This window comes from Lynx rufus, unplaced genomic scaffold (genome assembly GCF_022079265.1).
Source record: "Lynx rufus isolate CCGP_SWC_20201006 ecotype Redwood Valley unplaced genomic scaffold, mLynRuf1.p SCAF_54, whole genome shotgun sequence".
Lineage (NCBI taxonomy): Eukaryota > Metazoa > Chordata > Mammalia > Carnivora > Felidae > Lynx > Lynx rufus.
In genome coordinates this window covers 671115-698997 of record NW_025814872.1, presented here as the reverse complement: position 1 = coordinate 698997, position 27883 = coordinate 671115, and the positions used below count along the sequence as shown (strand labels likewise).

Genomic DNA, 27883 nt, shown 5'->3' with positions numbered 1-27883 from the left:
ATCTGAAGCAGCCTCCAGGCTCTGGGCTGTCAGCGCAGAGCCCAACGTGGGGCTTGAACCCATGAACCATGAGATCATGACCTGAGCCAAAGTTGGATGCTCAACCGACTGAGCCACCCGGGTGCCCTGTGCACCTAAGTTTATCTTGCCTTTGGAGTCCCTGAATGATCTAACCCAGTGGTTCTCGACCGGACGTGATTTTGTCCTCCAAGGGACAGGTGGCAATGTCTAGATATTTGCAGGTTGTCACAACTGGAGAGGGTGTTGTGCTGGTGATATCTAGTGGATGGAGGCCAGGGATACTGCTGAACCTCCCAGAAGCACAGGACAGCCCGTCCCTACATCGACAATCACCTGGTCCAAATGTCAATAGCACCGAAGTCGGGACACCCTGTATAACCTCTATGATAAACTCATCAGCCTCAGCATTTTGCACTCTCGATTCCAGCCACACTGTTCACGTCCTGGTTACGCGAAAATGCCAAGCTCTTTGCCTCATCGAGGCTTAGGGGCATGCTAAACATGCTGCTATTCCTTCGTGAAAACTTCTTACCGCCGGGGATAATCTCAAATGTCCAACGGAAAGCTCCATGAAACCATCCCGTGAAGGAGATCCTTCAGCTAGCATTCCATCTCAATTACTCAGGAGGCAGACACAGTACAACCATGGGCTGGTGGGAGAAGATAAACGAGCTTCTGCGAGCTTGTGAGCAAGTCACGCTACTGAGGGGACGGCTCCAGCTTGATGAGCCGCAATTAGGAAAGGCCAGGCTGCTGGGGGAAGGGAAGAGAGGGTTCTGGATCCTCACCACATCCTGTGTCTCTGCTCCCACTCCTTGCAGCGTCCCTCCTGGGCTACAGAGCTCTGGACGGGCTGAAGGACCATGGCCCCGTCCCTGTCTGCCCTTCTCGGTCTCGGTGAGTCCTGAGGGCTGTTCTGGGAAATGCCGCGGGGCAGGCGGTGGGCTATGAGACTCAGAATGTTTTAAAAAATTGGATCGGAAATGAATTTCAGGGCAATTCAGGGGACCTATGAGGGCGCCTTCCTTTGTTGGGTGGGAAAACGGGGCCCCAGGGAGGTGGTGTTTGTCTGTTACTCTGTTATATTCTCTTCATGGCTCGGTTGGGAACAGTACGGGTCTTCTGCTTGGGGTTCTAACTTTGTCTCTATGTACCATGTTTTAAAAATTAATTAGTTAATTAATTAATTAATTTTTAAAATATGGACTTGGTGACATCAGGACTAGATTCTGTCAGCAAACCCTGCAGCACTGGAGGAAATAATCCTGCCATTCGCAACAACACAGATGGACCTTGAGGCCACGACGCTAAGCGAAATAAGCCAGGCGCAGAAAGAAAACACTGCATGATCTCACATATATGTGGCACCCCAGAAAGTCTAGCTCACTAAGGCACAGAGAGTAGACCAGTGGTTGCCGGGGGTTGGGGGGGGGGGAAACGAGGAGGTAGATGGACAGAGAACAAACTTCCAGTTATAAGATGAATGAGTTCCTATTTCTCCAGAAGAACGTTCTTGCTAAAAGGACAGAGGCTCCGGGGCGCCTGGGTGGCGCAGTCGGTTGAGCGTCCGACTTCAGCCAGGTCACGATCTCGCGCTCCGTGAGTTCGAGCCCCGCGTCGGGCTCTGGGCTGATGGCTCAGAGCCTGGAGCCTGTTTCTGATTCTGTGTCCCCTCTCTCTCTGCCCCTCCCCCGTTCATGCTCTGTCTTTCTCTGTCCCAAAAATAAATAAACGTTGGAAAAAAAAATAAAATAAAAAAATAAAAGGACAGAGGCTCCAAGGGGCCAAGCAGGAAGGAACAGCTGTGTTCTGGGGATAAGAAAACGCCATGAGCGCAAACCGCCTGTCAGTCATTCGTTAACACACCCTCATGTAACACTTACTATGGGCTGGGTGTTATTCCATGGTTTTTTTTTTTTTAATGTTTGTTTATTTATTTTTGAGAGAGAGAGAAAGCACAAGCTGGGGAGGGGGGAGAGAGAGAGAGAGAGAGAGAGAGACAGAGAGAGAGAGGGCAAGCAAGCACGGAATCCAAGAACCACGAGATCATGACCTGAGCCGAAGTCGGAAGCTTAAACAAATGAGCCACCCAGGTGCCCCTCGACTAATTTTTTTTTAATCAGTTAGCTTAACAATTATATTAATGTTCACCTATCTCATCTTTATTCTGGTATATGTTATAGCTCAGTAATTTTGCTTAACAGAGAACAGCTACCTTTGCCCTATCCCGATGTCACCTCACTTATCCTCTCACCGTGGCCGCTGCTATAACCTTACTACAGAAGCTTAGCACATCTCAGGCGGACTATGGATTAAGATTCTGTTTTCCTCATCCACCAGTGTCTCCAAGTCTTTTTTAAAAATTTTTATTTATTTTTGAGAAACAGTGTGAGTGGGGGAGGGCAGAGAGAGAGAGAGAAAGACACAGAATCTGAAGAGGCTCCAGGCTCTGAGCCATCAGCACAGAGCCCGATGTGGGGCTTGAACTCACAGACCGCGAGATCATGACCTGAGCCGAAGTCGGACGCTCAACCGACTGGGCCCCCCAGGCGCCCCACCGACTCCAATTCTTATCAGACACCATGGCAGGCAGATCTCAATGTGCAGTGCGGGTAGATTCTTCTATTTCAGGAGCTCTCTAGTGCTTGTTAAAAGCATAAAATCCTTAGGATCATTCAAAGCCAATGCAGACTGGCCTTTCACTGCTGTCCTACATGAACCAGCTGTATTTATTTATTTGATTTTTTCAATGTTTAAAAGTTTATTTATTTTTGACACAGAGACAGAGCATGAGAAGGGGAGGGACAGAGAGAGACAGTGAGAGACAGAATCCAAAGCAGGCTCCAGGCTCCGAGGTGTCAGCACAGAGCCCGACGCGGGGCTCGAACTCACGGAGTGTGAGATCATGACCTGAGCTGAAGTCGGGCACCCAACCGACTGAGCCACCCAGGTGCCCCCGTGTTTTGTTTTGTTTTGCTTTGTTTTTTTAAACAGACATTTAACTCACCTCTTCCCCACAGCAGTCTGACTAGGTAGGGGCTATTATTACCTCCATTTTATAGAGGAGAACACTGAGGCCCAGAGGGATTAAGGAACTTGCTTAAGGTCGCATATCTAGAACTTGAATAAACTAAAGAATCTGGTGCTGTGTTCACATTCTTTACCACTAAAATATGCTGCTGGTGTTAGAATCTACAGTCCAGGACAGTGGACAGGAGACTGTCTCTATAGGCTGATCTATAAAATGGGGCTAACAGCGGTCCCTAACCGGTAGGATTGCCGTGATTCAGAGTGCATACAGGAAGCGCTCAGAAGGGCACCTGGAATACCTCCAGTCACGTTAGAAGGTTGCAGGGAAACCCATGGAGAGGCTGAGAGGGGCTTGTGTCTTGGGCAGTGGACAAAGATGTGGGTACAGCATAGGAATAGGGAGCAGAACCCGGGGCTCAGAGGGGGGCTGGAGATAAGCAGTCATCCGCTGAGCCCTGGAGTCAGGGATCATCCACGTTCAGCCATTTCCCATCTGTGTGAGCTGAGAGAAACTGCGTCGTCTCTCTGTCCAGCTTCCTTATGTTTATAATCAAAACGATAGCTACTCCCCCTTCTAGTGTGTGCGCATGTGTGCGTGTGTGCGTGTGCGTGTGTGTGTGCGCGCACAAGGATAAGGGTTACCAGACAAAACACAGCAAATCTCAGGGAAATTTAATTTCAGAGAAACAACAAATAATTTTTTTAAGCCTACGTATATCCTATGCATCTCATGGGTCACACTATAAAAAAATATTCACGGTTTTTCTGAAATTCACATTTAAGCGAGAGTCCTATGTTTTTATTTGCTAAATTTGGCAATACTGGTGAGACTAAAACAGGAAATGCTACCAACTCAGCCAAAAGATTAAAGGAAAAAAAAAGAGTCTTAGCTTGAGAGAAAAAAGGCAGCTGTTCAATGTAGAGAAGGTAGAAGGAAAATGGGGGAAAGGCGCCTCTGAGGGAGAAAGCGGAATTCATAGATTATACAGGTTGACAGGTGTATAAAATTACACGGGAGACTACTGGGAACCGTGTAAAGAATCAGACATTAGGGGGGCGCCTGGGTGGCGCAGTCGGCTAAGCGTCCGACTTTGGCTCAGGTCACGATCTCGCGGTCCGTGAGTTCGAGCCCCGCGTCGGGCTCTGTGCTGACAGCTCAGAGCCTGGAGCCTGTTTCCGATTCTGTGTCTCCCTCTCTCTGACCCTCCCCTGTTCATGCTCTGTCTCTCTCTGTCTCAAAAATAAATAAACATTAAAAAAAATAAAAAAAAAGAATCAGACATTAGGGTCAAGGAAAACTATGAGGATGGACATAAGCCAGGCAAATAGTGACTCTAGGAAAAATAAACAAGGCCAATATTACAATCCTCAGGCATGAATAATATTTGTACACTCATAATAATGCAATTATACTTAAAAGTTTACTTATTCATCTTGAGAGAGAGACACACAGCATGAACGGGAGAGGGGCAGAGAGAGATGGAGAGAGAAAATCCCAAGCAGGCTCTGCTCTGTCAGTACAGAGCCTGACGCGGGGCTCAAACTCACGAACCATGAGATCATGATTGAGCCGAAATCAACAGTCGGGCACTCAACTGACTGAGCCACCCAGGCGCCTCCCCCCACCCCCCTGGGATATGGGTTAAAACAGTGGGGAATCCATGATTAACACACCTCCAGATCTCTTGACAAGATATAATGCAACAGACCCCGTCTGGATCTAATGCACAGCATGCTGATAAAGCCAATGATGCTGTGTTGCAGAAAATCCTAAGGTTTCTCACCACAAAAAAAGAGAAATGGTAATTATGTGACATGATGGAGGTGTTAGCTAACAATGTGGAGGTAATCATTTTGTGATATATAAATGTATCAAATCAACACACACATACACACACACACACCCCTTCAATTTATACAATGTTATATACCCTGCACACAGCGCCCTTTTCAGAGAGAAGGTAATTCTCTTTATGGTTGTCAAAAGTGTGTGCATTAGGAGCAGGGCAAGGAATCTCTGGTTGGCTTTTTAAAAATTGTGGTTGGAGAGCCTGGGTGGCTCAGTCGGTTGAGCGTCCGACCTTGGCTCAGGTCATGATCTCCCAGCTCGTGAGTTCGAGCCCCGCGTCAGGCTCTGGGCTGACAGCTCGGAGCCTGGAGCCTGCTTTGGATTCTGTGTCTCCCTCTCTCTCTGCCCCTCTTCTCCTTCACACTCTGTCTCTCTCAAAAATAAATAATAAAAACACGAAAAATATAAGGATTGTGGTAAAATAACAAACTTAGCATAAAATGTATCATTAATAACATTTACTACATTCACAATGTATACAACCTCCACCGCCACCTCTATCTTGTTGCCAGACGTTGTCAGCACTCTCAAAGGAAACGGTGTCCGTGATAATCCCCTTTCGATTCCCCCGCCCCCAGCCCCTGGCAACCACGCATCTACTTTCTCTGGGCAGATTTACTTATTCAGCACGCTTCAGGTAAATGGAACCCTACAGTATGCAGCCTTTTATGGCCGGCTTCTTCCGGCCCTTAAATTATGTGTGTGTGTGTGTGTGTCCTCAAAAAAAAAAAAAGAAAAAAATGAGGACAAGAGAAAATTAATGCATGCAAATGTCTTACCACCTGCTCTGCAGGTGTTGAGTGTGGGCTCTGCGAGGTCCTAGCGTTTGGTCCTTTTCTTCTCTGCTCAGGGCTGTGTCTGGGGCAGGTGGTGCCAAGTCAGCAGGGTGAGTCCTGGATCCCTCTGGGTTCAGCCTGCACGGGGAAGGGGCCGGCGGGCAGGGTGAGGGCCCCGGGGGGAGGAGGGGTCTGTTTGGAAGGCGCCCTCCACCCGGCTCCCCTTCCCTTCCAGTCTCTCTGCCCAAGCCCTCCCTCCGTGCCCTGCCTAGCTCCCTAGTGCCGCTGGAGAAGCCGGTGACCATCCAATGCCAGGGGCCTCCGGGTGTGGACCTGTACCGCCTGGAGAAGCTGAGGTCTGGGAAGTATAAGGATCAGGCCGTCCTCTCCATCCCGGCCATGAAGCAAAGTTTCGCCGGGTGCTACCGCTGCTCCTACCAGAACGGGACCCGCTGGTCTCCCCCCAGCGACCGGCTGGAGCTGGTGGCTACCGGTACTTGGATGGGTGTGTGTGTGTGTGGGGGGGGGGATGGGGTGGCTGCACCTGTGGCTTCGGGGCTCCAGGAAGGCCAAAAGGGGGATGGTAATGACAGTGAACCCCGAGTCCCAGGGGCCCCGGATTAGTTAGGATGGGGCGAGTAGGGCCCTAGCCTTGCCCAGGACATTTAGGGGAGGTGCCGACCGCCCGCGGTGATCCTCATAATAGGTCAATGTAATATCTTTCTTTCTTTTTTTTTTTAATGTATTTAAAAAAATTTTTTTAAACCTTTATTTATTTTTGAGACAGAGAGAGACAGAGCATGAACAGGGGAGGGGCAGAGAGAGGGAGACACAGAATCCGAAGCAGGCTCCAGGCTCCGAGCCGTCAGCCCAGAGCCCGGCCTGGGACTTGTACCTATGAACTGGGGGATCATGACCTGAGCCGAAGTCGGTGGCTTAACCCACTGAGCCACCCAGGTGCCCTCATATCACGCTTTGAAGTCAAGGCAGAACCTGGCAGTGTGTTTTCAAGCCATATCTGAGCCTGATGCAAAAGGAAACGGGTGTAGGCTCTAGCCACATTCTAATGCATTTTTATTTTTTGATGGCATAAAGTGTTTGCAGCTTAGGGTTTTATTTCTAATGTATTTTTTAAATGGTTCTATTCCAAATAGATTTTGAAAATATCACCGCTGAGTTTGCTTCCACGAAAGCCAGGAGAGTCTGATGATAATAAATTCTTTTTTGGGGGGGGTGGGGGGAGGAGAGTGGTACAAATGAAATAAACAGAATAATTCATGAGTTTTAATAACTTGGTTTTTCAGTATTTTTTTCAACTACGTTAATAGTGTGGAAAAAATTAACCATAGAAATACACAAAAGTGGGGCGCCTGGGTGGCTCTGTCGGTTGAGCGTCCGACTTCAGCCAGGTCACGATCTCACAGTCCGTGAGTTCGAGCCCCGTGTCGGGCTCTGGGCTGATGGCTCAGAGCCTGGAGCCTGCTTCCGATTCTGTGTCTCCCTCTCTCTCTGTCCCTCCCCCGTTCGTGCTCTGTCTCTCTTGGTCTCAAAAATAAATAAACGTTAAAAAAAAATTAAAAAAAGAAATACACAAAAGTGTTTTGAACCTTTTGCCTCAGGCTCCACTAGGCACAGTTGGAATCTTTGTTTAAAATCTTGATATTTTGTTCACTATGAATTATTTGCATTAATTTTGGTTTGATGAATGCATTGAAATATTATTTACCTTCATTGCTGAGGGGTTTTTTTTGGCACCCCTTTAAACTTTGCATAGCCTAATCCCTGAGCCAGTGCAGTGGTCCGTATGCCCCACGCAAGGGTACCTGCTTTGCCTTTGGGGCTGACTCAAATGCTACCTTCTCATTAAGTATATCCCTTCCTATTCACAATTGCCCCCAAGTTTAATTTTTTCATGTTTATTTATTTTTGAGAGATAGAGCGAGAGAGAGAGAGGCAGACAGACAGAGGGAGACATAGAATCCGAAGCAGGCTCCAGGCTCTGAGCTGTCAGCACAGAGCCCGACGCGGGGCTCGAACTCATGAACAGCAAAATCATGCCCTGAGCTGACGTCAGATGCTTAACCAACTGAGCCTCCCAGGCACCCCTCTGCCACTTAGTATATTATGGTTTGGGGCAAGCTATTTAGCATCGTACTCCCAAGTTTCCTTTTTAAAACCGGGGAACGAATTCACTACGCTTTTGTGAGGCTTCAATGAGGCGATATGAGTCATAAGCTTGGAATGACCCCTGGAAGCTGGCATTTTGATACAAGTTTACAACATAGACTGTGTTCTGTAACACTGGCTTGCAGTGTGAGATGAGCTTCAGTCATTTTGTTACCACCATCATAGTTGGGGAGCTGGCGATCCAGTAGGTACTCTGCTAAACGCTTGATACATAATACTTCATCCAGCCACGCCCATTTTATACTAAAGAACACTGAGGCACAGAGAGAGGGGGAGACTCATCTCCAGGCGCGCCCCTCCCCCCCAGCTCCTCGGGGACAGAACCAGGATTTGAGCCCGGGGCACTGTGATGTGACTCTGGTCACACTCCCTTAAACTTTTTGTGAGCAGGTAGCAGGGCGAGTGCGTTCTCTAGGAAGGAAACACCTGCCAAGTTCCCTAGTTCTTAGGAGGAGGGGGGGCCTTCCCACACTCAGGCCTGACACGCTGGCCACTGTCTTTAATACCAGAGCTCTCTTTTTCTTCCCCAGAAGTTTACGCCAAGCCCTCACTTTCAGCCCAGCCTGGCCCGGCCGTATCCCCAGGAGGGGATGTCACTCTGCAGTGTCGCAGCCAATACGGTTTTGACCAATTTGCTTTATACAAGGAGGGGGACACTGGCCCCTACAAGGGACCTGAGAGGTGGTACAGGGCCGATTTCCCCATCATCACAGTGACTGCTGCCCACAGTGGGATCTACCGATGCTACAGCTTTTCCAGCCGACACCCATACCTGTGGTCAGCCCCCAGCGACCCCCTGGAGCTTGTGGTCACAGGTGAGGGAGGTGCAGACCCCGCCTTTCTTCCGCAGCCCTTGCAAACTCTGCTGGAAGTTCCAGGGGGAGGGACCAGCAGGTGCACAGGAGGTGGGAGACCAGCAGAAGTCTGAGGCTTTGGAGGGTGTATTTGTTTCCTAGAGCTGCCTTAGCAAATCACCACTAATCCACTGGCTTAAAAGAGCCCAAATGAATTTATTTGTAATGTGTATTTATTTATTGGGGGGGGGAGGGAGAGAGAGAGAGAGAGAGAGAGAATGAATACAGAGCAGGCTCCGCACTGCCAGCACAGAGCCTAACGCAGAGCTTGAACTCACAAACTGTGAGACTGTGACCTGAGCCGAAATCAAAAGTCAGACCCTCAGCCGACGGGGCCACCCAAGTGCCCCCCACAAATGTATTATCCCCTTACGCTTCTGGAGGTCAGGTCCCAAATGGGTCTCACTGGGACAAAACAAAGCCGTCAGCTGGGCTGTGCTCCTTCCAGAGGCCCCAGGGAGGAATCTCTCCCCTGCCTCTTCCAGCTGTTAGAGGCCCCTGCATCCCTTGGCTCCCATGGTCCCTCCCTTTATCATGCTTTATCAGTGCAGCATCTTCAGTCTCTGACTCGCCTGCCCCTCTCCACCTTCTGCTTCCACTTTTAAGGACACCGCGATTACACTGGGTCCACCTGGATAATCAAGATAGCCTCTGCACCCCGACATCCTTAAGTGCACCCGCAAAGTCCCATTTACCACGCGAGGTGCCGTATTCACAGATTCTGGGGGTTAGGACACGAGCATATTTGAGAGGTTGTTATTGTCTCTACTACAGAGTATATACACTAGAAAAAAAGAGAATGCCTTGTGTCTCATCTAGGTTTCAAAACAAACTTAAAACACACACACACACACACACACACACACACACACACACACACAAGCAAGTAGCAGCAAAAAACACAGGGAAGTGACTTAAAAAATGTCCGTGTTCCAGGAAGGAAACTTTGACTCCCTTCATACAGGTACCTTCCGTTCAGCCTTTCTTATTCGTAATAGTCGAAGTGCAAGGTATCTTTACGACAAAGCCTGCCGCTAAGCCCTTTGCATCAACTGATGCAAATGTAAAAACCATTGTTGATATTCTACGTTCACCACTGTTTTATGGTTATGTGCCTTCCCAAGTATCGAAGCAACTGAATTAAAGTTTGTTTACCTATCTATCATGTATCTATCTATCTATCTATCTATCACCTATATTTAAATTCAAGTTAGTTAACATACAAGGTAGTCTTGGCTGCAGGAGGAGAACTCAGGGATTCATCTCTTACTTATGACACCCAGCGCACATCCCGAAAAGTGCCCTCCTTAACGCTCATTTATTAAAAAAAAAAATCTCTAATAATCTCAAGCCCCATCATGGGGCTTGAACTCACCACTGGGAGACCAAGAGTTGTGTCCTCTTCTGACTGAGCCAAACAGGCACCCAGCCACTGAACTGTTTAAAATGCCCCAATGTACAAAAGAGTAATGATTCTATCTATTAGCGAGGGGAAAATTCTTCTCCTTCTGGTCCTCAGTGGATGAATAAAGTTAGTACAGGGTAAAATGAAAATGTATTTGTACTCAGACTTATTTTCATTGAAATCTAGCTAGTGAGGTCATTATTCACTACAAATTGCCTTCCATTCTTTTTTTTTTTTTTTTAGTTTAAATTTTAGTTAACATACAGTGCAATATTGGTTTCGGGAGTAGACTTTAGTGATTCATCACTTACAACACCCAGTGTGCATCCCAGCAAGTGCCCTTCTTTTTAAAAAAAAAATTTTTTTTTAACGTTTATTTATTTTTGAGACAGAGAGGGACAGAGCATAAACGGGGGAGGGTCAGAGAGAGGGAGACACAGAATCTGAAACAGGCTCCAGGCTCTGAGCTGTCAGCACAGAGCCTGATGCGGGGCTTGAACTCACGAACTGTGAGATCGTGACCTGAGCCGAAGTCAGATGCTTAACCGACTGAGCCACCCAGGCGCCCCGCAAGTGCCCTTCTTAATGCCCATCAGCCGTCTAGCTCATCCCCCACTAACCTCCTTCCATCAACTCTGCTTGTTTTCTATCGTTAAGAGTCTCTTGTGGTTTGATTCCCTCTTCTCTTCCCTCATCCCTTTACCATCTGTTCATCTGTTTTGTTTTTAAATTCCACATATGAGTGAAATCACAGAGTATTTGTCTTGCTCTGATGGACTTGTTTCACTTAGCATCATACACTCTAGTTCCATCCATGTTGTGGCAAATTCTTTTTTTTTTTTTTTTTTTTTTTTTTACAGCTGTGTTATTGAGGTATGGCTTTTAGACCTAAAAGGTTACCCCTTTTGGGACGCCTGGGTGGCTCAGTTGGTTAAGTGTCTGATTTTGGCTCAGGTCACGATCTCACGGTTCATGAGTTCGAGCCCCGTGTCGGGCTCTGTGCTGACAGCTCGGAGCCTGGAGCCTGCTTTGGATTCTTTTTTTTTTAAATTTTTTAAAAATGTTTATTTATTTTTGAGACAGAGAGAGACAGAGCATGAACGGGGGAGGGGCAGAGAGAGGGAGACACAGAATCTGAAGCAGGCTCCAGGCTCTGAGCTGTCAGCACAGAGCCTGACGCGGGGCTCGAACTCACGGACCACGAGATCGTGACCTGAGCCGAAGTCGGCTGCCCAACCGACTGAGCCACCCAGGCGCCCCGCCTGCTTTGGATTCTGTGTCTCCCTCTCTCTCTGCCCCTCCCCTGCTCCTGCTCCGTCTTTCTCTCTCTCAAAAATAAATAAACATTAATTTTTTTTTAAAAGTTACCCTTTTTAAGTGTCTGTAGTTTTTAGTAAGTTCATGGAGTTGTCCAACCCTCACCACAACCCAGTATTAATCCATTTCCATCACCTCTGAGGGGTCTCTGGAGGCTGTTTGCCGTCGTTTTCCATCCAACCACAAATCTACGTTCTAGTTCTATAAATCTGCCTTTTTTTGGGGGGGAGGGGAGTTTCACATATATGGAGTCCTATAACACACAGCCTTTTGTGACTGGCTTATTTCACTCGGCCTAATGTTTGTGAGTTTCGTGCGCATTGTAGCAGGTATCCGTCTTTCATTGCTAAAGCGTGCCTCTTTCCAAAGAGGACAGCGTAGTTCTTAAAGAAAATGTGGTATATAACACACAATGGAAGAGCTGTCACGCAGCCTTAAAAAGGAAGGCAATCCTGGCATGTGCTCCGGTATGGATGAACCTGGAGGCTGTCACACCACGTCAAGTAAGCCAGTCGCACAAGGACATATACTGTCTGGTTCCACTCACATCAGGCATCTAAAAGTAGTCAGCATCATAGAGGCAGAGAATGGAAAGGGGGTTGGCAAGTCAGGCGAGGAGAGAAGGGGAGTTAGTGTGCGATGGGCACAGAGTTTCGGTTTTGACAGATGAAAGAGTTCTGAGACTTCCCGCACGACAATGTGAATGTACGTAATACCACTGACTATACACTTAAATGTTTAAGATGGTACATTTAACGCTAAGTGATTGTAACTGCCCTTAAAATAACACGAACATTCAAAGGAAGACACTTCTGTGTTTTTGCTGTAATACTCAGAGGCATTTTCTTCTAAGTATTGGTGTCCTTTCCCACCACATGCCTCCTACCACATCTTTTTTTTTTTTAATGTTTATTTTTTTTATATGAAGTTTATTGACAAATTGGTTTCCATACAACACCCAGTGCTCATCCCAAAAGGTGCCCTCCTCAATACCCATCACCCACCCGCCCCTCCCTCCCACCCCCCATCAACCCTCAGTTTGTTCTCAGTTTTTAACAGTCTCTTATGCTTTGGCTCTCTCCCACTCTAACCTCTTTTTTTTTTTTTTTCCTTCCCCTCCCCCTTGGGTTCCTGTTAAGTTTCTCAGGATCCACATAAGAGTGAAACCATATGGTATCTGTCTTTCTCTGTATGGCTTATTTCACTTAGCATCACACTCTCCAGTTCCATCCACGTTGCTATAAAGGGCCATATTTTGTTCTTTCTCATTGCCACGTAGTACTCCATTGTGTATATAAACCACAATTTCTTTATCCATTCATCAGTTGATGGACATTTAGGCTCTTTCCATAATTTGGCTATTGTTGAGAGTGCTGCTATGAACATTGGGGTACAAGTGCCCCTATGCATCAGTACTCCTATATCCCTTGGGTAGATTCCTAGCAGTGCTATTGCTGGGTCATAGGGTAGGTCTATTTTTAATTTTCTGAGGAACCTCCACACTGCTTTCCAGAGCGGCTGCACCAATTTGCATTCCCACCAACAGTGCAAGAGGGTTCCCGTTTCTCCACATCCTCTCCAGCATCTATAGTCTCCTGATTTGTTCATTTTGGCCACTCTGACTGGCGTGAGGTGATACCTGAGTGTGGTTTTGATTTGTATTTCCCTGATAAGGAGCGACGCTGAACATCTTTTCATGTGCCTGTTGGCCATCTGGATGTCTTCTTTAGAGAAGTGTCTATTCATGTTTTCTGCCCATTTCTTCACTGGGTTATTTGTTTTTCGGGTGTGGAGTTTGGTGAGCTCTTTATAGATTTTAGATACTAGCCCTTTGTCCGATATGTCATTTGCAAATATCTTTTCCCATTCCGTTGGTTGCCTTTTAGTTTTGTTGGTTGTTTCCTTTGCTGTGCAGAAGCTTTTTATCTTCATAAGGTCCCAGTAATTCACTTTTGCTTTTAATTCCCTTGCCTTTGGGGATGTGTCGAGTAAGAGATTGCTACGGCTGAGGTCAGAGAGGTCTTTTCCTGCTTTCTCCTCTAAGGTTCTGATGGTTTCCTGTCTCACATTTAGGTCCTTTATCCATTTTGAGTTTATTTTTGTAAATGGTGTGAGAAAGTGGTCTAGTTTCAACCTTCTGCATGTTGCTGTCCAGTTCTCCCAGCACCATTTGTTAAAGAGGCTGTCTTTTTTCCATTGGATGTTCTTTCCTGCTTTGTCAAAGATGAGTTGGCCATATGTTTGTGGATCTAGTTCTGGGGTTTCTATTCTATTCCATTGGTCTGTGTGTCTGTTTTTGTGCCAATGCCATGCTGTCTTGATGATGACAGCTTTGTAGTAGAGGCTGAAGTCTGGGATTGTGATGCCTCCTGCTTTGGTCTTCTTCTTCAAAATTCCTTTGGCTATTCGGGGCCTTTTGTGGTTCCATATGAATTTTAGGATTGCTTGTTCTAGTTTCGAGAAGAATGCTGGTGCAATTTTGATTGGGATTGCATTGAATGTGTAGATAGCTTTGGGTAGTATTGACATTTTGACAATATTTATTTTTCCAATCCATGAGCAGGGAATGTCTTTCCATTTCTTTAAATCTTCTTCAATTACCTTCATAAGCTTTCTATAGTTTTCAGCATACAGATCCTTTACATCTTTGGTTAGATTTATTCCTAGGTATTTTATGCTTCTTGGTGCAATTGTGAATGGGATCAGTTTCTTTATTTGTCTTTCTGTTGCTTCATTGTTAGTGTATAAGAATGCAACTGATTTCTGTACATTGATTTTGTATCCTGCAACTTTGCTGAATTCATGTATCAGTTCTAGCAGACTTTTGGTGGAGTCTATCGGATTTTCCATGTATAATATCATGTCATCTGCAAAAAGCGAAAGCTTGACTTCATCTTTGCCAATTTTGATGCCTTTGATTTCCTTTTGTTGTCTGATTGCTGATGCTAGAACTTCCAGCACTATGTTAAACAACAACGGTGAGAGTGGGCATCCCTGTCGTGTTCCTGATCTCAGGGAAAAAGCTCTCAGTTTTTCCCCGTTGAGGATGATGTTAGCTGTGGGCTTTTCATAAATGGCTTTTATGATCTTTAAGTATGTTCCTTCTATCCCGACTTTCTCAAGGGTTTTTATTAAGAAAGGGTGCTGGATTTTGTCAAAGGCCTTTTCTGCATCGATTGACAGGATCATATGGTTCTTCTCTTTTTTTTTGTTAATGTGATGTATCACGTTGATTGATTTGCGAATGTTGAACCAGCCCTGCATCCCAGGAATGAATCCCACTTGATCATGGTGAATAATTCTTTTTATATGCTGTTGAATTCAATTTGCTAGTATCTTATTGAGAATTTTGGCATCCATATTCATCAGGGATATTGGCCTGTAGTTCTCTTTTTTTACTGGGTCTCTGTCTGGTTTAGGAATCAAAGTAATACTGGCTTCACAGAATGAGTCTGGAAGTTTTCCTTCCCTTTCTATTTCTTGGAATAGCTTGAGAAGGATAGGTATTATCTCTGCTTTAAACGTCTGGTAGAACTCCCCTGGGAAGCCATCTGGTCCTGGACTCTTATTTGTTGGGAGATTTTTGATAACCGATTCAATTTCTTCGCTGGTGATGGGTCTGTTCAAGCTTTCTATTTCCTCCTGATTGAGTTTTGGAAGAGTGTGGGTGTTCAGGAATTTGTCCATTTCTTCCAGGTTGTCCAATTTGTTGGCATATAATTTTTCATAGTATTCCCTGATAATTGTTTGTATCTCTGAGGGATTGGTTGTAATAATTCCATTTTCATTCATGATTTTATCTATTTGGGTCATCTCCCTTTTCTTTTTGAGAAGCCTGGCTAGAGGTTTGTCAATTTTGTTTATTTTTTCAAAAAACCAACTCTTGGTTTCGTTGATCTGCTCTACAGTTTTTTTAGATTCTATATTGTTTATTTCTGCTCTGATCTTTATTATTTCTCTTCTTCTGCTGGGTTTAGGCTGCTTTAATGTTTATTTTTGAGAGAGAGACGGAATCTGAAGCAGACTCCAGGATCTGAGCTGTCAGCACAGAGCCTGACATGGGGTTCGAACCCACGAACCATGAGATCACGACCTGAGCTGAAGTCAGACACTCAACTGATTGAGCCACCCCGGTGCCCCTCCTTTAACTTTTTTAATTAAACAAACGTAAAAATGGAGATATAAGGGACGCGTAACGCTGTATACGATGTTAGAGCAAGATGATTTGATACATTTATATATTGCAACACGATTACCACCGGAGCATTAGCTAACCTCTTCATGCCCTCACGTAATTGCCTTTGCTTCTTTGTGGCGAGACCATTAAAGAACTAACCTCTTGGCAACTTTTCTGTAACACGGTGCTGCTGACACTAGGCTGTGCATTAATCTCCAGGACGTATGTTTACCTACCGGTTGTGGTTTGCAAGACTTTATACCTTTGCCCTCTTTTGAGCGTTTGCCAAACCACAGCAAGAGGAATCCTTTCAGAAGAGCTTGTCAAAATCAGATGATGGTCATCCCTTTGCTTGACTCCCTGGCACTCACTCCTCTCCAAGCCCCTCCTTTGCCTGATTGCCTGACCTACTGCCCCTCCCTCATTTACTCTGCTCTAGATACGCCAGCATCTTGGTTTTTTTTCAAACACTCTTTTTAAATTGAAGAATTGACATACGATAGTGTGTTAGTTTCAGGTGTACAACATAGTAATTTGATACTTGTATGCATTATGCACTGGCCACCACGATAAGTCTGGTTACTGTCTGTGACCATATAAAGTGGTTAGGATAGGGGCGCCTGGGTGGCGCAGTTGGTTGAGCGTCCGACTTCAGCCAGGTCACGATCTCGCGGTCTGTGAGTTCGAGCCCCGCGTCGGGCTCTGGGCTGATGGCTCAGAGCCTGGAGCCTGTTTCCGATTCTGTGTCTCCCTCTCTCTCTGCCCCTCCCCCGTTCATGCTCTGTCTCTCTCTGTCCCAAAAATAAATAAACGTTGAAAAAAAAATTAAAAAAAATAAAGTGGTTAGGATAGTATTGACTACATCCTATCTTGCTTTTCCTTGAATATGCAGGCTCATTATGTCCTCAGGGAGTTTGCACTTGCTGGGACACTTTCTCCAGATATTCTTTTATTTTTATTTATTTTTAAATGTTTATTTATTTTTGAGAGAGAGAGAGAAAGAGAGACAGAACCTGAGTGGGGGAGGGGCAGCGAGAGAGGGAGACACAGAATCCGAAGCAGGCTCCAGGTTCCGAGCTGTCAGCACAGAGCCCGACGTGGGGCTGGAACCCATGAACTGTGAGATGGTGACCTGAGCCCAAGTCGGACGCTTAACCGACTGAGCCACCCAGGCGCCCAGCCCAGATATTCTTACGGCTCATTCCATTTCTCCTTCCGGCCTTCAGTCAAAAGTCCCATTCTTGCCTCTCTGATGCACTCTGCTACCTTCTCTGCCTTAATTTTTCTCCATGGCATCCACACCTGTGCATACATCATACTGATTTATGGTGTTTATCATCTGTCTGACCCCGCCTCCTGGAATGTGAGCTCCAGAAAGACAGACATTAACTTCTGTTTTCTTTTCCGCTGTATCCCCACCACCACCAATAGCTCCCAGAACATAGCAGGCGCTTAGCAAACATCCACCTGTTTTAAGTGTACAATTCAGTGGTGTTTAGTAAATTTACAGAGTTGTGTGGTCACTACCACAATCCACTTGTAGAGTATTTCCACCACCCCGTAACATCCCTCATGGCCATATGCAGGCACTCCCCACTGCTCATTCAGCCCCAGGAAACCACTAATCCTCCTGCCTCTATAGATTTTTTTTCCTTTTTTGGGTCCCTGTTCACTTATTGCTTTTTGAATTGCATATATTTCAAAAGTGCCTATGCTGTGGCTGGTGCTTTGCTGGGGACTGCTTGAAACGCTATATGGTATTTCTCTCTCTCTCTCTCTCTCACACACACACATATACACACAGACACCTAATACTTACATATAGTAATTAGAGCCAACACTCTTCGAGATGCATCCGGCACAACATGTATAGTCGTGACTGTGATGTGCGTTATGAATTAGACGTACGTGGTGCCGTTAGGAGCTAAAGAGGAAGCAGTTTGGGAAGGTTTCTCTGAATAGTCAATGTTTGATGTGGGTCTCAGGGCAGAGGAAGAGGTAACCAGGTGGGTGGAGTAGTGAGATGGGCTGCAGGCATATAGGGTCGTGTGAGCAAATGTCCTGGGGTGGAAAGGGGCTGTGTCTCCCTGTATGTATCGCCTCCCCCGTCCCCACATGTATCCATAGCTCTGCCTCTTTATCTGCTTTTCCAGGACACAAGAGTCAGTTTTACTCCAAGGGACGAAGTAAGGTGCAGATCACAGAGATCCAGGAAAAGGGACAGAACAGGGGTTCGAAGAGCAAGGAAGGCAGCTACAGGGGTTGTCATTATTAATTAGCCCCCGAATGTGCTAGGTGTGCTATTTAATACCCGTGACAGTCCAGTGATGTGACCTTTCTCATATTCCTTTTCTAGGTGAGGGAACTGGGTCACAGAAATGCTTCATTATTTACTCAGGACCCACAGCTGACACAGCACAGAAGTCTCTCTTTTTCTGATTTCCTAGGGACTTCTGCGACCCCCGGCTGGTTACCCACAGAACCACCTTCCTCTGTGACAGGTAAATTCTGGAGGATTCATTCTGGTGTCTGGGGTATAGACCCACAGACCCCGTCTTTTCTTTCTCCCCTTTATCTGTATTTCTTAATTTAATTCACTTGTCTCTTTTATACATTTGATATATTTAAAAATTGCTTATTTCTGCCTATAAAGAAGGCGAGTATGATAATATATGTAACAATATTAGATAGGCATTTTAAAAAAATGTGTTTTATTTATTTTTGAGACACAGAGAGACAGAGCACAAGCAGGGAGGGGCAGAGAGAGAGGGACACACAGAATCTGAAGCAGGCTCCAGGCTCTGAGCTGTCAGCGCAGAGCCCGACGCGGGGCCCGAACTCACAAACCGCGAGATCATGACCTGAGCCGAAGTCGGACACTTAACTGACTGAGCCACCCAGGCGCCCTTCCTGGACCCTAGTTTGTGAGTCTCTGATTCCATTGGCCAGTGGTTCTCAAAGATTAGGGGGCCTGAGAATCACCTGGAGGTGATCCAGGTTTCTGGACCCCATGAGTTCCTGATTCAGAAGGTCTGCGGTGGGGTCCAATTGTGTCAATTTCTGACACTTTTCCAGGGGATACTGATGCTGTTGATCTGGGGATGTCACTTTGAGAACCATTGGATTAAAGTTTGTGTGAGCCATAGTGTGCCCCCATCTTCAAAGGCATCTCAGTGGATTCCAGTGTGTAGGATACCCGCCTGTGCCTTAAGAAATTGTACATCAGGCTGTGGCATCTCTAGCGTTCCCTGTGTGTTGGGGATAGACCCAAATCCCAAGGAATAGAAGCAGGCTGAAAAGAGCCAAGGAGGAGAAGAAAGTGCTGACATGTGAGGTTGAGAACAATATGGGGGCTGTCATGCTAAATGAGTCACACTGTGTGTGTGTGTGTGTGTGTGTGTGTGTGTGTATTTCTCATTGGAATTTTAAAACTTTTGAGATGTAGGTCCACAAGAAGTTACAAAGACAATACAGAAAGACTTCATGTATCCTTTGCCTACCTCTCCCCAGTGGTTACATCTTGCCTAATTGTAGTTCGACATAAAAACTGGGAACCTGACCCTGACGCAATATTTGTATTCAGTTCTACAGCAATGTATCACATGTGTAGATCCGTGTAACCACCACTGCACTCAAGATACAGAACTATTCCATCCTGGAAAGATATCCCTGAGGCTATCCCTTTGTAGTTACATGCACCCTCTCCCCTCCTACCCCTGGCAAGTACTAGCTTGTTCTTCTACTTAATGTCATTTTGGGAATGTTTTGCATAAATGGAAAGGTCCACATAGCATGGAATGTTTTGAGGCTGCCTTTTCTCACTCAGCACGATGATCTGAGGTCCACCCAAGTTATTATGATTATCAACAGTGTGTTCATTTTTATGGCTGAGTAGTATTCCATGATATGCACATACCGCCTGTTTAATCTAAATTCAACCCAAAATTTATTTCTTTAATTAAAAAATTTTTAACGTTTATTTATTATTATTATTATTATTAATTTTTTTTCAACGTTTATTTATTTTTGAGACAGAGAGAGACAGAGCATGAACGGGGGAGGGGCAGAGAGAGAGGGAGACACAGAGTCGGAAACAGGCTCCAGGCTCTGAGCCATCAGCCCAGAGCCCGACGCGGGGCTCGAACTCCCGGACCGCGAGATCGTGACCTGGCTGAAGTCGGACGCTTAACCGACTGCGCCACCCAGGCGCCCCAAACGTTTATTTATTATTGAGAGACAGAGAGACACAGAGCATGAGCAGGGGAGGGGCAGAGAGAGGGGGAGACACAGAATCCCAAGCAGGCTCTGAGCTGTCTGCACAGACGTGGGGGTCGAACTCACGAACTGTGAGATCATGACCTGAGCTGAAGTCGGACGCTTAACGGACTGAGCCACCCAGGCGCCCCGATGACCCAAAATTTATTAATGAAACTCACAGGAAGAGAAATAACGGAGAACCCATAATATCCAAGCTCTTTTTATACCACAGATAGGCGAGCGTAAGCTAGGCTTTGATGAGCTGACTCTGCCATAATAAAGGACCTCAGAGACTTTCCCCACCCTCAATAGGAGCTATATACTTATAGGTCGAGGGGTTTTAGGAAATATTTTGGTGCCCATGGAATCGGGAATGTCCCTGGTTGAGAAAATGACCTTAGGGGCGCCTGGGTGGCGCAGTCGGTTAAGCATCCGACTTCAGCCAGGTCATGATCTCGCGGTCTGTGAGTTTGAGCCCCGCGTCGGGCTCTGGGCTGATGGCTCAGAGCCTGGAGCCTGTTTCTGATTCTGTGTCTCCCTCTCTCTCTGCTCCTCCCCCGTTCATGCTCTGTCTCTCTCTGTCCCCAAAATAAATAAACGTTGAAAAAAAATTAAAAGAAAATGACCTTAGGAGGGAGGGGAGCCTCTTAGGCTCAGAGACTGGTATCAGCCACTGAGCTTGCAAAGACCTACTGATCCATTTCTTATGTTTTTAGTTGAGTTGTAAGTCACATACCATGAAATTCATCATACCCACCAGAATGGTAATCAATACTACTACTATTACTACTACTACTACTACTACTACTAATAATAATGCACAGCAGTGTTGGTGAGGATGTGGAGACACTGGAACTCTCAGACACTGCTGGTGGGAATAAAAAGAGCCATGGCTGCCATGGAAAATGGTCCAGCACCTCCCTCAGGAAGAATGACCTTATCACAGAGCTACCACAGGACCCAGCTATTCCACTTGTCGGGATATAGCCCCCCCAAAATTTAAAAATGAAAGATGTTCATTCACACAAAAACTCGTACATAAATGCTCACGGCAGCATTACTCATAATAGCCAAAAAAGAGGAAATAACGTAATGCCCATCGATGGACGAATGGATCCATTTCTTACTAAGCCACTGATAGAAAACAACATGTTCTTACAGCCCTTCTGTGTTTGTTTCTCCTCAGTGTCTGTACAAAGTGTGTCAGAGAAAGGGGTTGCAGGAAGCCCAGATATCTCAGAAGGGGTATGGAGTGTAGGGACTCACTGGGAAGACCTGACATGATCCACTGTCTTATTACCCTCTTGCTTAGAATTCCCAGAAGCCTCCAGGAAACTGAACATCTCATTTATCAACAAAGGCTCCACAACTGGTGAGTAACCAGGCACTCAGAGCCCAGCAGAAAAGAGTATGAGAACTGGTTTCTCTCTCATCATCTAGGGCCATAGGCTTTTAGTCTGCTTCAGGAAACCACCCGACTTGTCCAAGGAAAATCCTCGGTCTGAGGATCAAGGGTGGGATAGAGGTGGGCTCTGAGCTTGGGGACAGAGGAGCATTCTGGATAACGTGGCCGTTTCAATGATTCCAAGGTTATGATGGGAAGACTATCACTCATTCCTACACACTGCTCTTCTGACTTTGCTGTGGTCCATGTGTGTAATCTTGTTTCCTATTGCTCAGTGCATCCTCTTACTAATGCAGTCCCACACAACATGCTTCCCTCATGCTGTAGTTCTCTTTCCCCTCGCTTTTCCTGGAAAAAGTCTCCATTTCCATACAGACAGAAAACCTTGGCCGATCCCCTGAGGACAGGTTAGATATCTGTGCTCTACCCAACTCTAGCTCTCTGGTAGACTCCTGAGGCCAGCAAGTTCTTTCTAACACCCTGGTGAGATTCTCCACCATCCTTTTTCAAAATAGCCTTCTGGGTTCCTGAAGATGATGAGAAGGAAAAACAGGCAGAAGGTTTATAGCTGAAATTTGAGGAAATTATAGCTGAAAACTTCCCTAATCTGGGGAAGGGCACAGACATTGAAATCCACGAAGCACAGAGAACTCCCACTGAATGCAACAAAAGCTGGCCATCACCAACACATCATAGTCAAATCCACAAAATACACAGAAAAGGAAAGAATCCTAAAAGCAGCAAGGGAAAAAAGTCCCTACCCTACAAGGGAAGACATCAGGTTCGCAGATCTGTTCACAGAAACCTGGCAGGCCAGAAAGGAGTGGCAGTGTATATTCCATGTGATGAATGCTTGTGGAAAATATGCAGCCAAGAATACCCTATCCAGCAAGGCTGTCGTTCAGAATACAAGGAGAGAGAAAGTGTTTCCCAGACAAACAAAAACTGAAGGAGTGAGTTTGTGACCAGTAAACCAGCCCTGCAAGAAATATTAAAGGGGACTCTTTGAGTCGGGGGGGGGGGACCCAAAAGTAACAAAGACTACAAAAGGCCAGAGAACATCACCACAAACATGAAATCCACAGATAACACAATGGTGCTAAATTCGTATCTTTCAGTACTCACTCTAAACGTCAATGGACTAAATGCTCCAGTCAAAAGACATAGGGTATCAGAATAGGTAAGAATACAAGACCCATCTATATGCTGCTTACAAGAGACTCATTTTAGAGCTAAAGACACCTGTATATTGAAAGTGAGGGAATGGAGAACCACCTATCATGCTAATGGTCATCAAAGAAAGCTGAGTAGCCATACTTATATCCAACAAACTAGATTAAAACAATTTGTTTAATGTTTATTTATTTCTGAGACAGAGAGAGACAGAGCATGAGAGGGGGAGGGGCAGAAAGAGGAGACACAGAACCCGAAGCAGGCTCCAGGCTCTGAGCTGTCAGCTCAGAGGCCGACGTGGGGCTCGAACTCACAGACCGTGAGATCATGACCTGAGCTGAAATCGGACGCTCAACCGACTGAGCCACCCAGCTGCCCCCAACGAACTAGATTTTAAACCAAAGACTGTAGTAAGAGATGAAGAAAGGCACTGCATCATATTTAAGGGGTCTATCCAACAAGGTCTAACAATTGTAAATATTTATTCCCCCCCAACTTGGAAGCACCTAAATATATAAATCAATTAACAACAAACATAAAGAAATCATTGATAATAATACAGCAATAGGAGGGGACTTTAACATCCCACTTACAACACTGAACAGATCATCTAAGCAGAAAATTAAACTATTAAACTATTAAACTAGTCTCAAACTATTAAAAAATATATAAATGGAAGGAAAACTTCCAAACTCCTTCTACAAGGCCAGCATTACCTTTCTTTTTAAAATTTTTATTTTTGAGAGAGAGAGAGAGAGAGAGAGAGAGAGAAATATGAGCAGGTGAGGGGCAGAGAGAGAGGGAGACACAGAATCTGAAACAGGCTCCAGCCTCTGAGCTGTCAGCACAGAGTCTAACATGGGGCTCAAAGCCACAAACTGAGATCATGACCTGAGCTGAAGTCAGATGCTATAGCATCTAAAATTAACAACTCAGGAAACAATAGATGTTGGCAAGGATCCAGAGAAAGGGGAACCCTCTTGCACTGTTGGTGGGAATGCAAACTGGTGCAGCCACTCTGGAAGACAGTATGGTGGTTCCTCCAAAAGTTAATAGTAGAACTACCCTATGATTTACAAATTGCACTACTAGGTATTTATCCGAAGGATATAGGAGCACTGATGCAAAGGGGGCACATGCACCTTAATGTTTATAGCAGCACTATCGACAATAGCCAAAATATGGAAAGAGCCCAAGTGTCCATCAACTGATGAATGGATAAAGAAGATGTGGTATACATACACAATGGAATATTACTCAAAGATAAAAAAGAACGACATCTTGCCATTTGCAATGATGTGGATGGATTTAGAGTGTATTATGCTAAGAGAAATAAGTCACAGGAAGACAGGTGATTTTACTCATGTGTGTAATTTAACAAACAAAAACAGATGGACATATGGAAGTGCAAAAAGAGAGAGGGAAACAAACCATAAGAGACTGTTAATGACAGGGAACAAACTGAGGGTTGATGGCGGGGGATGGGCTAAATGGGGGATGGGCATTAAGGAGGACACTTGTTATGATGAGAACTTGTTATAGGTATGTGATGAATAACTAAACTCTACTCCTGAAACCAATATATTGCACCGTATGAAACTGGAATTTAAAAAAAAAAATTAAAAGAAAATCCTTCTGAATTCCTAATCACCCTTAGGATATAGCTCAGGCTTCTCAGCTTAATGTTCAATGCTTTTAAATCCAATGCCGTTAGATCAGCCACTGTTGATTCCTTCAGTCTTCACTCCTCGTGCAAACCTCAGCCATACAGAGTCAGATGAAGCTCTTCTGGGTACTCGACATCTCTTCGTGACCCTGCACCCAAGCCACTAGCTCTGCCTTTCCTTCCATTTCCTCATGGCTTCAGTCCCTCAGGAAACCTTTTCTGACACTGGGTTATGCAGTTTCCTCTGTCCTATGGACTACCCATTACACCGATTTTCACAGTATATTAAAACATGCACCTGTCTGATGAGTACAGCTGAACATCTGGAAAGTCTCTGGGGATACTTGTGGAGTGACAGTAGGAGGGCTAGCATGTATGGGGTGCTTATGATATGTCAAGCACTGCGCCTCATGCTGTTATTATTGTTATTGGCTTAATTTTCACATTAACCTGTGATGCATTATAATTATTTTCACTGGACAGATGGGATAACTGACTCAAGACGTTGAGTCACTTGGGAGAGGCTCCACATCTGATTCGTGACAGATCTGGGGTTCAAATCTGGATAGCCTGACTCTGTAGTTCATGCTTTTCTTATAGCCATGAGGTTTTGCCTCCCAAGTGCATATATTCAGGATAGGGGCAGAAACAGGGCTAGAGGAGATGGTCTCATCTCTTTAAACTCCCCCCCCCACCCTTTTTGACTCCCAGAGCCTTCCAGGAATATCACCATCTTTCCAAAGGGGTCAGACTCTCCAATTGGTGAGTAACGGGTTCTCCCCGGACCCTCCCCATTCCCATGTCTTCCCCTAAAGCTGACTGCTTTTCCTGTATGATGGCTAAGGCTCTATGATCCTGGGTCCTGGTGGGTAAAATATTAAGGGTAAATATCAGCACTTGGAACTCAGAATTGATCATTAACATCGGGGGGGGAGGTTGATATTTTCTAGAGGATCAGAGAAGGATAAATTCCATCCATCTACCCCTTGTAACAATTCCCTTCTTCTACCCCTTGTAACAATCTTTTCTTCTGCAATTAGCCAAATAACCAGAGAGCGACTGTGTGTGGGGAGGGCAAGTATGGGAAGAAGTGGTGTTTAGAGAATAAGTATCCAGCCTTGGTAAGGAGGGGAGGGGGCCTCTAGTAAGGAGACTGGCATTGTAGGTAGCAGAGAATAATAGGATCTTAGATGAGGGTCATGGCTATGAGGAACGCAAGATGTCCCTTGAAGCGGGTCCTGAAGATGGGCTTTTATCACCTGCTCTAATTTCTCCTCTCTCCTCCAGGTCTTGCCCAGCAGCACTACACCAAGGGCAATCTGGTCCGGATATGCCTCGGGGCTGTGATCCTAATACTCTTGGTGGGGTTTCTGGCAGAAGACTGGCACAGCCGAAAGAAACCCCTGCTGCACTTGGTCAGAGCTGTCCACAGGCCACTCCCACCCCTTCCGCAAACCCAGAAGCCACACAGTTGGCAGGACAAGGGTCGACCAGATGGCTATACCCATGGGTGCCACAACTAGAACCCCAAGGCTTGGCTCTATCTGTGAGACAGGGATTGTGGAGACCGTGTGTGGAACGTAAGATCAAGAGGGTAGGGGCTGTGGAGAAGGAGGGCCATGGGGCCCCTCCTTGGTGCCCCATCAAAGAGCTGTTGAGCCAGTATCTACGGCTTTCTGAGGACTCCCTTCACTAGGGATTAGAGGTATCTAGAGGATGCTACCACCTCCTTGCTCCTATCTGGCACATTGTGGATCTAACGGGACCACCACACTGACCTTTTCCTTCAACCTTTTCTGATACATGTTCTGGATTGACCTCCAGTGTCCTCAACACTCACAGCTGACCTTGTTCTATCCTCTGCACAAAACCCTCCCACACTTCCCCGTTAGCCCCTGTGCTTTCTCCGCATATCCACGAATATAAACCTATAGCTCAGATGGTTAATTCAGACTAGTACTCATTTCCTGAGCCCATCAGCCTAGCTTCTCTCCTAACCAGAAACATCTGGTCACATGTGTGAGCACTCAGGTCTTGCCCCACCATACCCATGCCTTTCCACCCTAAGATGTCCTTCTCTTTGGTCCCAAATGCCATTTCCTTGGACCTGGTCTCTGGATTCATCAATTTATGGTCACATCCTCCTCCTATCTTGCTCCATAGTTAACAACCACACTCACAGATGGGGCGCCTGGGTGGCTCAGTTGGTTAAGCGTCCAACTTCGGCTCAGGTCATGATCTCACAGCCCATGGGTTTGAGCCCCACAACAGGCTCTGTGCTGACAGCTCTGCCCCTCTCCCACTCTCTCTCTCTGTCTCGCACGCACGCCCGCACACACACTCTCTCTCTCTCTCTCTCTCTCTCTCTCTAAAATAAATAAAAATACTAAAAATAATAAAAAAAAAAAACAACCACACTCACAGAATCTCTAACTCACAGGAGGAATGGGCAGAGCATCTGTCCCTAAATTAATGTACACAGGCTACTCAGTTTCTTTTCCCTTAAAGGGGGGTTGGCTAGATTATAGTAGATATCAACCTTGGGACATCTTGCACAGCATCTGAAGATATTTGGAGGCAAGGGGAAATGCTGGTATTTAGCAGGTAGAGAGTAGACATGCTTCTCTTTCTCTCTCTTAACAGAACATACTCTTGGTGAGAGATACACTTAAGATAACAAAGGATTATCTGGTCCCAAGTGTCAATAGCGCAGATCTTGAGAAACTCTTGACTAGCAGACACTGAGGTTCCTTCCTAGCTTTTAAAGAATAGTATGCCTCTATTTATTCTTTTTTTAAAGCATTTTAGAAAAAATGTTTATTTTTGAGAGAGAGCGCGAGCAGGGGAAAGGCAGAGAGAAAGGGAGACACAGAATTGGAAGCAGGCTCCAGGCTCTGAGCTGTCAGTGCAGAGCCTGATGCGGGGCTCAAACTCCTGAACCGTAAGATCATGACCTGAGCTGAAGTCAGACACTTAACTGACTGAGCCGTACAGGCGCCCCTCTATTTCTTCTTTTAACAACCCCATCTGCTCCTACTAAAGGCACTCACAAAACCTCAGACCCTGAGAATGAAGATGCTCTAGGAAAAACCTACATCCAGCTGAACAAGAGGCCTTGAGACAGAAACAGAAGGAAGGAAACCTGTGGGAAAGTCCAGGAGCCCACACTGTATGCAGTGACATCACAGAGATGATACACAAGCACGTTCAAGGGCGGTTTGAAGGGGACATCTGGGAACGTGGTGTATTTGGTGAGAATGATGAACCGATGAACCCGGGGATGAAACAGGAAAGTAGGATGACTGAGAGAGTAATTGACAAATTAGCGCTTAATAAAAAAGTGATTCTTAACAATTAATTGCCTTAAGGAATTCTGGGATTCTGTAGGTCACAATGAAATAAGGAGGGCTAGATGGGGAAGGGCTACGCACACCATGAACTTATGTTTTCTGTAAGGGGGGAATTATTAAAAAGTTAATAAGAGCAATGATGTGATCATATATGTGCTTCATTGAAGTGCTTAAGAATGCTACAAAATATCATAGGATTTGTAGGAGAAATACTCTTGATGAGGAAGACCTATAGACAGCTATCCATGCAGGTCAAGAAATGCCAGAGCCAGGCAGTGACTGGCAAAGTGAACGGACCGATGGGATCACAAACATTTCTGTCCCCTTGCCCTGCTGGGTTAGGTTCTGCCAAATTAAGTATCTTGTGTCTAAGTTTGGTCAGAATCCATTAATAAACATAACCTCCTTCATGAATG

General features: G+C 45.8%; 1 protein-coding gene across 7 annotated transcripts; it reads left to right on the top strand.

The window, feature by feature from the left end:
- Positions 1 to 548: 548 nt before the first annotated feature.
- On the top strand, positions 549 to 26270 carry GP6 (glycoprotein VI platelet). 7 transcript variants are annotated; one of them, XM_047100887.1, is made up of 9 exons: positions 652 to 918; positions 5413 to 5537; positions 5751 to 5786; positions 5949 to 6169; positions 8397 to 8678; positions 18064 to 18117; positions 21186 to 21245; positions 24829 to 24879; positions 25405 to 26270. In XM_047100887.1, the coding sequence occupies exons 1-9, from the start codon at positions 667 to 669 to the stop codon at positions 25638 to 25640; spliced, it is 1317 nt and encodes a 438-aa protein (XP_046956843.1). In that variant the 5' UTR covers positions 652 to 666; the 3' UTR covers positions 25641 to 26270. The 7 variants fall into 7 exon arrangements, 5 of the variants coding, with proteins under 5 accessions (XP_046956843.1, XP_046956845.1, XP_046956844.1 ...); XM_047100889.1 differs by lacking the exon at positions 8397 to 8678; XM_047100888.1 differs by lacking the exon at positions 24829 to 24879 and having other exon boundaries at positions 8394 to 8678.
- Positions 26271 to 27883: the final 1613 nt, after the last annotated feature.